The 10,675-nt window shown below is 60.0% G+C and overlaps 1 protein-coding gene across 11 annotated transcripts in view; it reads left to right on the top strand.

Annotated features, from left to right (window-relative positions):
• The first annotated feature begins 1,798 nt into the window (after positions 1–1,798).
• The window catches only part of CEP72 (centrosomal protein 72), a 28,126-nt gene continuing 19,249 nt past the window's right edge, over positions 1,799–10,675 (top strand). For 3 of the 11 annotated variants that reach the window (XR_011382170.2, XR_016220900.1, XM_017339221.4), the window contains exon 1: positions 4,778–4,941. Coding sequence is in view for 2 of the 11 variants with exons in the window: in XM_017339221.4 (XP_017194710.4) it covers positions 4,863–4,941 (79 nt within the window). In the remaining 9 variants the exon portion in view is untranslated. The other 8 variants (XR_016220899.1, XR_016220898.1, XM_051841617.3 and 5 more) reach the window with 5 other exon arrangements.

Below are 10,675 nucleotides of genomic sequence, written 5' to 3'. Positions count from 1 at the left end.
TGGGGCTGAGGAGGTAAGAACAGTGGATGACGTGGGGCCATTGCTGTGGCATAGCGGGCAAAGCTGCCACCTGCTAAGCCGGCATCCCACATGGGTGCTGATTCAAGTCCCGGCTGCTCCACTTCCAGTCCAGCTCTCTGCTATGGCCTGAGAAAGCAGTAGAAGATGGCCCAAGTCTTTGGGCCCCTGCACCCACAGGGGAGACCTGAAAGACGCTCCTGGCTCCTGACTTCATATCGGCGCAGCTCCGGCCCTTTTGGCCAATTGGGGAGTGAATCAGCAGATGGAAGACCCCCGCCCTGCTCTGCCCCTCCTTCTCTCTCTGTGTAACTCTGACTTTCAAATAAATAGTCTTAAAAAATAAAAAAGAACAGTGATGAGCCAGTGAGGGCAGAGGCAGAGCGGCTGGATGACTGGCTGTGTGGACGTGTCCCCCTGGGCATTCCACACAGTGGGCAGGGCCACCCGAGTGGCCCAGGGCAGGTGCCCAGGCTGTGGGCACAGCCAGCGTCCAGATCCCAGTCAGCCTGAGGACGGGGTCAGTGGGGAACAGCGGGCTCTTCTGGTGTGTGGGGGCAGGGGTGGCTGGAGTCCCCTTGTGTGCTCCCTCGTCGAGCTCCCCAGAGACTGGCATGCCCGGCCCAGCCCCACCCCTGCCTGCTGTGTCCCAGGGCCCTGCACTTCCTGGGGAGCCCACACAGGAAAGAGCGGCAAGAGCTGCATCCGGGCCCCACTCTGCCCTCGCCGGCTTTGAGAACTGACCTCTCTGGCACCTGGTTTCCCTCTTGGGGACAACGTGGCCCAGCCCTCAGGTGAGAGCAGGCCCTGTGGACGGGTGGAGGCCACTGGTTTGCAGCAGGCACTTCCCGCCAGCCAGCCACCCAAGGCGACACCAGCCACAGCCTCTGCCCTCCATGCACTGGGGGCGTGAGCTCGGGGTGCAGACGGCAGACCCCACTGTCCGTGCCTTGAACAGGCTGCGGCTGAGGGAAGGCCACAGCCTCACAGAAGCCCCGGTCCTGCGGAGAAAACGTTCAAGATCACGGCGGTGCCACCACCAAGACGTCCCTCCAGTGCCTCCTGCCGGTGGCCAGCACAGTTACCCGCGGGCTGGAGCGACACCCGTTGGCTCCGTTACCCACGGTCCAGAGTGATGTCCTCTGTCTACAATGTCCCACCTGAACAAGGTGCCTGTCCACGATGGGCCGAGGGGCGGCATGGGCGGACCCAGGTAACGTGCACGTGTGACTCTTGGAGGCTGTGACTGCCCACCCCTCACCCACCCCTGGTACAGTGACTGTCTGCCCAAGGCTTTCCTGCAGTCGCCCAGTGGGGTCCCCTGTGGCTGTGACACACATGTTTGCTCCAAGAGATGATTGCACAGGCTCCGTGGGCAGTGAATCCACAATCGCCCACATGCGCACGGGAAAAACACACCACGTGTGTGTGTGCGCACACGTGTGCACCGGCACTCCCATCCTGCTCGTGCGCCTGTTCCCACCTGCAGCAGAGCGGCTCCGACACGCGTCTGCCTCCTTACCTGGCTTTCTGGGACAGCCACAGGTGTGACGGCATCCAGGGCTCGGTGACCACCGGCTGCCTCCGAGGGCGTCCACGGCAGCCAGCCGCGTGGTGACCAGGTGGAAGGGTGCAGGTGTCACCACCCCCACGGCGAGAAAGGCAAACCTTGCTCCAGGTCATCTCAGGCACGAGTGACCTTGCATGGGGCTGTGGAGTACATGCAGGTGGACAGAAAACATTCACATTTATTTATTTTCACCTACTTGAAACAGAGAGAGAGAGAGAGAATATCATGCATTCACTGGCTCACTCCCCAGAGGTGCACAGTCCAGGCTGGGCCAGGCTGAAGCCAGGAGCTGGTGCTCAGGCCAGGTCTTCCACGTGGCTGGCCGGGCCCAAGCGCTGAGGCTTCACCCTTCTCCCAGGAGGCACGGGCAGCGTGGAGCCGGCCGCCGTCTCATGCTCAGGCTTCCGGCATTCTCCTCTTTGCACCTGTCATCCCACGCACCTGCCTCGGGTTCCGGGAAGAGGGGAAGTCCGCAGGCCGAAGCCGACGTCTGAGCGGAGTCCAGGGGCTACGGGCCGGGTGCAGCCACGGTGCGGGACTTCAAATGTGCCGCGGAGGAAGGCGGTCAGAGCCACGCAGGTGAGTCAGGGCCATTGTTGTGCGTATCTGACCACCAGCCGGGGCCACAGGGCAAGTGTTTGCTCACGGAGCGAAGCCGTGTGTCTAATTGGTTTTTAAAGGCCGCAGCTTCCTGCTCTGGACACTGAGCGGGGCCCTTTGCAAACAGCTCTGCAGGGCTGTGCTCTGAGCACGTGGCCTCCGCTGGGGCCCCACGGCCCGCGGCGCAGGCCTGGGCTCTCTGCCGGCGGGGGTCCGCGCAGTGCTGACGAGCCCCAGTTTACTGCCCTGTAAACTGGGCAGCTGGGCGTGAGTCTCTTCCCGGTTGGGTTCCATGGCCAAAGTCTGAGGACCTCCAGGGAGCAGCCGAGTCGCGCTGGGGCCCTGCGGAACCTGGGCCAAGTCCAGGACTTCCTGGCAGGTGCCCACAGAACACCTGTGTTCTCCCATCAGCCGCCGCCCCCAACGGCCCCCCCCCACCCCCGTCCTAGGACAGCGGCCTGCTCCGCCCTGGGGGCCCACGCCTGCGGGCGCCTGTGCCGCCTCCTAGGCTCCCCGAGTCTCGCGTGCGAGGGCTGCAGGTGCTGAGGGCCTGCCCAGGGAGCGCTCCCGTGAGGACGCCCTCCCCAGCACGCGTGACCGCGCACGGGGTCCTCCCGCTCGCGCACCACCCTCGGCTCGGGCCTGCTCTGGGATACACCCGTGCTCCCCAGGCTGCTGCCCGTGGCCAGTGCAAACCACGCCAGGCTGGAGCTGCAGCTCGCCCGTTCTGGGGCCGCGGGAGGTGGCCTGCCTGCCTCTCCAGCTCTGGGCTCGCGGCCAGGGGCTCCGGCCTCTGCTGGGCCCCTCTCCTCTGTACCTTACGAGGGCCTCCGTGACTGCCCTCGGGGCTGCCCACATAACCCAAGGTGACCCCCTCAGGGCTCATCGCATCGCTGCCACTTGGAGGGAGGGTGTCCGTCCATCGAATGCTGTGACAGAGCTCACAGGGGCCTAAGCTCCAGCACTGGCCCCTCAGGCTCCAGGGGCCGGAAGTCCAGGTCAAGGGGAGGGCTTGGCAGACAGGAGCGGGGCCTCTGCTTTCTGACCTTGCTGCTGCCCTAGGTGCCCCTCCCATACCCACCGAGGGGCTGGGGCAGCATCCGGTTCCACACGCCCACAGGACTGGCTGTGCAGCGGCTCAGCTGAGTGAAGGGAATGGTCACGTTCACCCGCAGGGGCAGAGGAGTGGCCGTGACAGTGACAGAGTGACAGAGGAGTGGGGTGGGGGTCCCCACTCAGGAGGGGCAGCGTCGATGAGCCTTGGGGGAAGAGGAGTCCTCTTGCTCCGCCTGCCCCCGCCAGGCTCTGCCCTGACTCCAAGTGCAGGGGGCCCCCCGCCCCCACAGACCCAGGACCTGCCCTGACCCCCAAGTGCAGAGGCCCCCCCACCCCCACAGACCCAGGACCAGCCCAGTGCTCGCTCGCTCTCAGCCGTGGTCTGGGCCAGCAGGAGGCACCTCCTCATCCCAAGGTTGTTGCTGCAGCTCCAGGCATCACAGCTGTGTTCAAGGCAAGGAGTCAAGGTCATGATCTCTGCCAGCTGCACTTTTCCTTCTTCCAGAAAAGAACTTTACCCACCAATGTCGCTGTAGCTCCATGCTTGCTTCTCACTGGCCAGAGCTGGGCACTCGGTGCTGGAAACAGGTGGGGAGCACCCAGTCCCCTTATTTATTTACAAGGGCAGAGTTGGAGAGCCAGAGAGCTTCCCTGTCCTGGTTCACTCCCCAACGTGGCAACACCCAGCCTGGGCCAGGCTGGACCAGGAGGCAGGACGTGGGCCAAGGACGTGGGCCGCCTTGTGCTGCACCGGCCCTGACCCAGGGGACTGGGCACCAGGGGCACTCGACGGCCCGTAGCAGGGGTTTGGGAGTTACAAAGGTCAAGTGTCCGAGGTGTGAGAGAGGCCGCCTGGTGCAGGTGCACCGGGACAAGCAGGCTACACCCGCAGGGCGCGTGTCGGGTCTGCTCGCTGCTGAACCTCTGCTTCTCCCCGTGCGCCCTGACTTGTCTTCCACGGCGGGAGAGGAGCCGGCCGCCCGCCGACCCCAGGAAACCCAGGGAATTTGCTCCCGGCGGCGGGACGAACTGCGCAGGTGTGGCGCGGGCCTCGTCCTGCCCCACGCTCCACGCCCAGGCCCGGAGCGCCCACCACGCCGCACCTCCCCGGCCCGGCGTGCCTCCCGGGCGGCTACGGCCCGAGGACGCAGTCAAGGAGCCGGTGCAGCCGGGGCGGGCACACCGAGGGTCCCATCACGCGGAGCGGCCCCCGCGCCCCCTCCAGACAGCGAGAGACACCGCCCGCCCGACTGCGGGAGCGGCGCCCACCAGGCACGCGGGCACCTGCGGACCCAGCAGCGCGGAAGCCGGACAGAGAGGGGCCGGGGGCGGGAGTGGAGCCCTGGGAGGCGCGGCGGAGGGGGTGGGGGTCCCCACTCGCCCGCGTCCCAGCCGCGTCCCTTGAGCACTCCCGGGGAGGGCAGGGCTCGCGGAGCGGTCCGGGCGACAGTTGTGGGGTGGTCCCGTGGCCTGCAGCCGGGAGCCCAGGTCTGACCCAACCCCTTCCCCACGTCCCCAGCCGCCCTCGGCTCGCCCCGCCCCGCCCCGCCCCGCGACGTTAGCCCCGCCCCTCGCACTGCGCAGGCGCGGCGCGGCGCGCGGCGTTCGGTTTGGAGACATGGCGTCGGCTCCGCGGCTGGTGCTGTGTGAGGAGCGGATCCGGGAGAAGAGCGGTCTGGCGCCTCACCGCGACCTGGGTGCGCGGCCCGACGCGCCGGGGCTTCCCGAGGCGGCCGCTCCCGTGTGCTGCGCCTCCGGACGCGGGGCGGCGGCCGGGCTGCGGTGTGGTGTGGCGCGGCTTCCCTCTCGGGTTCTGCGCGCTTCTGTCTGGCCCCGGCTGCTGCCCGCCCGCTCTCTCCGGCCTGGAGTCCGCGCCGGCGGCTGACCGGCTCCTGGGCGATTTCCGCGGACCCCTGTGGCCCTGCGCATGCGTGCTTTAAAACGTCTAGCCGACCCGGTTCCTCCCCTCCCCCGCTTTGAGTCTCCTGTTGGGGTTGTGGGGGGAGACAGCGCCCCTGCGCTGGTCGCCCGGCCAGGGCCGAGCCTGCGAAGCTGCGAGCCCGGAGCTCCGTCCCGGCCTCCCGCGTGGCTGCGGGGCCGCACCTGGGCCGCCGGCTGTGCCGCAGGTGCCTTAGCCGGGCTGGATCAGAAGTGGAGCAGCGGGGACCCAGTCGGGGTGGATGCGGTGTTGCTCGGCTTCCTGAGAGCCGGCCTTGGCTTGGCTTCCTCCTGTGGCTGCAAGTCCGTTAGCGTCGGAATATTCGGGGTTCTGGCGTCTTGTACCCCCAGAGAGACTGACCTCAGAGACGGGCTGCTTTATTGAAGCAGAGGGAGACAGCCTCGGAAGGGCCTAGGGCTGGCTGAAGAGCGGGCGGTAGGGGGCTTTGAAGCCTCTGGGACTTTCTTGGGATCTGTTTAACAGGCTGCCCTGGGGGAGATAGAGCACGGTTCCTGCACCAAGAAGGGCTGGTGGGGTGACATCTTGTGAGCTTTATTGCCCTTTAAAATCTCGTTTATTGTTTCTTTTTGCTTGCTTTGCATGTCTTTTCATTTGAGAGAGTGACAGAGAGCTCCCATCGGCTGGCTCACTCCCCAGATTCCGGCTCTGGCCGAAGCGGGGAGCTAGAAACCGAGTCTGAGTCTCCCACGCGGGTGGCAGGCGTCCGGCTCCTTGAGCCACCACCCAGGGTCCCAGGGTGTGCACCGGGAGGGAACTGGAGTTAGGATCAGCAGGCCTTGAGCCCAGATGCTGATGTGGGAGGGGTCCTACCGGTGTCATCCTTACAACAAATGGCTGCTTCAGAAGTCGTATTTTTTTTTTTTATTTGACAGAGTGATAGACAGTGAGAGAGAGACAGAGAGAAAGGTCTTCCTTCCGTTGGTGCACTCCCTAAGTGGCTGCAACGGCCGGCACTGCGCCGATTTGAAGCCAGGAGCCAGGTGCTTCCTCGTGGTCTCCCACGTGGGTGCAGGGACCCGAGCACTTGGGCCATCCTCCACGGCCCTCCCGGGCCACAGCCGAGAGCTGGACTGGAAGAGGAGCAACTGGGACTAGAGCTGGCGCCGCAGGCGCAGGTTTAACCTAGTGTGTCATGGCGCTGGCCCCCCTCAAAAGTCATTTTTAAAAAACATTTGTTTATTTGAAAGGCAGATTTACAGAGAGGGCGGGATAGAGGAGTCTTCCATTCTCTGGTGCACTCCCAAATGGCTGCAACTGCCAGGGCTGAGCCAGGCCGAAACCAGGAGCTTCATCCGGGTCTCCCGCGTGTTTGCAGGGGCTCAGGTCCTTGGGCCACCGTCCTCTGCTTTCCCAGGCCGTTAGCGGAGAGCCGGTTGGAAGTAGAGCAGCTGGAACTACGCCCACGTGGGACGCCAGCGCTGCAGATGCGCCTTTTCCTGTCTGCGGGAATGCCAGCCCCGGACGCCATTATCCTGCAGTGTTCCCTTGGGTCTTCATCTCTGTGCTTCCCGTTGCCTGCCCCCTGTGATTTGCCGCGATGCTTTGAGTGCCTCGTTTTGACGAGTCCTGGATTTTTTCCATTAGGGAGTATCTTCTTCTTTTAGGATTTATTTATTTGAAAGAGTTATACAGAGAGAAGAGAGGCGGGGGGGGGGGGTGTCTTCCATCCGCTGGTTCACTCCCCAATTGGCCACAATGGCCAGAGCTGCGCCGATTGGAAGCCAGGAGCCAAGAGCTTCATCCGGGTCTCCCACGCGGGTGCAGGGGCCCAAGGACTTGGACCATCTTCCACTGTTTCCCAGGCCACAGCAGAGATATGGATCAGAAGAGCAGCCGGAACGAGAACCGGCGCCCATATGGGATGCCAGCGCTTCAGGCCAGGGTGTTAACCACTGTGCCATAGCGCCAGCGCCGGCCCCGGGAGTATTTTCTTTCTACCGTGAGTGCTCACGACAGCCTTCGGTGGCTGTGGGCTTCTCTGAGCACGGGAACAGGGCTGAGCTGCGTCCTCCAGGGAGAGGTCCTCTGGGCTGAGCCCCTCCCCCTGTGGTGATGTCTTCAGTTCCCAGCAGTTTGATAGGCTGTCCGAGCGTGGCATTTTTTGGCTTATTCTGTTGAGTTTTCTAAGGTGTAGAAAGTATACATGTGCACCTGAGGCAAATTTGGAAGTTTTCAGACACCATTTCTTCAATTTTTTTAAAAAAACATGAGCCATTGTGTCTTTCTCTTTTTAACTCCAGTAGGACTGTGTTGAGCATAGTGGGTGGTGAGTGATGGGTGAGTGTGGGGAGTGATGGGTGTGAGTGTGGGGAGTGATGGGTGTGAGTGTGGGGAGTGATGGGAGTGATGGGTGTGAGTGTGGTGAGTGGTGGGTGTAGTGAGTGATGGGTGTGAGTGGTGAGTATGGTGAGTGTGGTGTGTGATGGGTGAGTGGTGGGTGTGATGGGTGGGTGTGGTGAGTGATGGGTGAGTGGTGAGTGTGGTGGGTGCGGTGAGTGTGGTGGGTGTGATGGGTGTGAGTGGTGAATGTGATGGGTGAGTGTGATGAGTGGTGGGTGTGATGGGTGCAGTGAGTGTGATGGGTGTGGTGAGTGGTGGGCGTGGGGAGTGGATGGTTAGTGTGATGGGTGTGGTGAGGGAGATGGATCTGTTTCCATCAGTCTTTATGGCTACTCTTCAAGGTTGTTTTTTTTTTTTTTTTTTTGTCAATTCCATAATACTCTGGAGCTGTTGTTAGTTTCTGCTTCAGTTGTACTTTTCATTCCTGAAATTTGTTTTATCTCTCTTGTACATCTGGCTTTTTGCCAGTACTGTGCACTTTTTCATTTAGTTCAAAATGTTGTAATTGCTCATTGAAGTATTTTTGTGAGAGTTGTTTTAAAACTGTTAGATAATTCTCTCTTCTCAGTTTTCTCTGGCTCTTGGTCCTTCTTGATTGTATTGATGACATCTGCTGTATCGCTTTCCGACATTCTGCTTCCTGTGTAGGTTTCCATGGCTTGTGTTATGAATTCTGCTTCCTGTTTAGGTCTTGGACTCATCGCTGCTGTTATGAATTCTGCTTCCTCTTCATCGTATTTTATTTGTTTGAAGGGCAGGGGGAGATCCATCTTCTATGTATTCTCCAAATGGCTGCACCAGCTGGAGCTAGCCCAGGCCAGAGCCCAGAGCCCAGAGCCCAGAGCTCCAACCAGGTTTCCCACATGAGTGGCAGGGGCCCAAATACTTGGACCATCTTTTAAGACACTCTCTGGCCGGCGCCGCAGCTCACTAGGCTAATCCTCCGCCTGCAGCGCCAGCACCCCGGGTTCTAGTCCCAGTTGGGGTGTCATTTCTGTCCCTGTTGCTCCTCTTCCAGTGCAGCTCTCTGCTGTGGCCCAGGAAGGCAGTGGAGGATGCCCAAGTGCTTGGGCCCTGCACCCGCGTGGGAGACCAGGAGGAAGCACCTGGCTCCTGGCTTCGGATCGGCGCAGCAGCGCCAGCCATAACAGCCATTTGGGGGGGTGAACCAACGGAAGGAAGACCTTTCTGTCTCTCTCTCTCACTGTCTAACTCTGCCTGTCCAAAAAAAAAAAAGACACTCTTTCATATGGGATGCCAGTCCTCTACTTCCTCTTTAGATCTCCGTGGTCATGGCTGGTGTTTTGACATTCTGCTCCCTCTAAATCTTGGCCTCATCACTGGTGTTACATAATAAATTCTTCCTGTGTGGGTCTCCTTGCTCATCCCTGGTGTTAGGTTGTTATTGTGGGCAGTGAATGTACTACTTTTCAATCCAGGTTTTTGTCTTCCACACAGGTAGAAATACTAAATACTAAGAGGAGACTAGAATTGTACACAAGTAGGAACAGAATTCATTTTACCATGAGGGGATAAACATGTTCATGGACAAGTCTGTGCTTCTCCACACAGAAAAGACCCATCATGGGTGGGCCAAAGGGTTGCACGTGAACGAGAGGACCAGGAGTGGTACTGCTAAGTGAAAACGAGAGTGGTTCATCTGATAGTCCATGGAGGAAAGAACACTGTCTTGCCTTCAACCTCTTTGTAAACAGAGGGGGGGTACTTAATTAGATGCGCAAACAGGGTGGGCTCTAAGCAACAGATGCATCCTGGGAAGGCGGGCCTATGGAGCTGACAGTTAAAGAGCTTTATTTTGCAGGGGTACGAGAATTCCAGCTCAGCTAACTTTGTCTAGTTACACCACATTATCATAAGCTGATCCTTTTAGGTCCCCACGCTCGTGGCTGGATTGGTTGTGAATTCTCCTTCCTGCTTAGATACCTGCTTGTCACTGGTGGTGTTCTTCCTGTGCAGATCCGGTTACTCATTGCTGGTGTTACATTTCTTCCTATCAAGTCTCTGGACTCATTCCTGGTGTTTTTTTGTTTTTAAAAGATTTATTTATTTTATTTGAAAGGCAAGAGTTACACAGAGGCAGAGAGAGAGAGAGTCTTCCATCCTCTGGTTCACTCTCCAAATGGCCAGAGCTGGGCTAACCCGAAGCCAGGAGCTTCTTCCAGGTCTCCCACGTGGGTGCAGGGGCCCAAACGCTTGGGCCATCCTCCACTGCTTTCCCAGGCCATTAGCAGAGAGCTGGATCAGAAGTGGAGCAGCCAGGACTCAAACCGGCACCCATATGGGATGCCAGCACTGCAGGCAGTGGCTTACCCGCTATACCACAGCGCTGGCCCCATTGCTGTTGTTTTGAGTTCTTCCTATGTAGGTCTCTGTACCCATTGCTGGTTCTGTTAGGAGTTCTCCTTCCTGTTTAGGTCATGGTACTCACTGCTGGTGTTGTCTGTACTCATTGCTGGCACCTGCTGGGTGCTGCTGGCAGGAGGGTGAAGGGCGTCGCTTAGTTACAGCCGGGCCAGGCATCAGGGTCCCGGCCCACAGTCCTGGTGCCAGCCACTGCAGGTCAAGGAAGCTGGGAGTCAGGAGGATTCTGCTTAAACTGGCCTCACCGGATTCTTGGTGAGGGCAGGCCAGGCTGGTAAGATGTCACTTGGGGGTGGTGGACAGTGGGAATGGGGGCATCTGGGCTCTTCCTAAAACTGGATTTTAGAGGTGCACTGCGGGCCTGGGGGTTCAGAAACCTGACGAAAGTTATTTAAGCAGAGACTCTGCCAGTATCTGCTTTATTTTTAAGAATTTGAACCAAGGCCAGCGCTGTGGCATAGGGGGAGAAGCCGCCGTCTGCAGTGCCGGCATCCCATATGGATGCCAGTTTGAGTCCTGGCTGCTCCACTTCTGATCCAGCTCTCTGCTGTGGCCTGGGAAAGCAGTGGAAGATGGCCCAAATCCTTGGGCCTCTGCACCTGTGTGGGAGACCCAGATGAAGCTCCTGGCTTCGGATCGGCTCAGCTCCAGCCGTTGGCAGCCAACTGGGGAGTGAACCAGCAGATGGAAGACCTTTCTCTCTCTGTATAACTCTGACTTTCAAATAAATAAATAAATCTTTAAAAAAT

The sequence above is a fragment of the Oryctolagus cuniculus genome, chromosome 14 (assembly GCF_051225735.1).
Source record: "Oryctolagus cuniculus isolate XC-2025 breed Fujian yellow rabbit chromosome 14, ASM5122573v1, whole genome shotgun sequence".
NCBI classification, from domain to species: domain Eukaryota; kingdom Metazoa; phylum Chordata; class Mammalia; order Lagomorpha; family Leporidae; genus Oryctolagus; species Oryctolagus cuniculus.
This window is presented reverse-complemented; position numbering and strand designations above follow the sequence as displayed.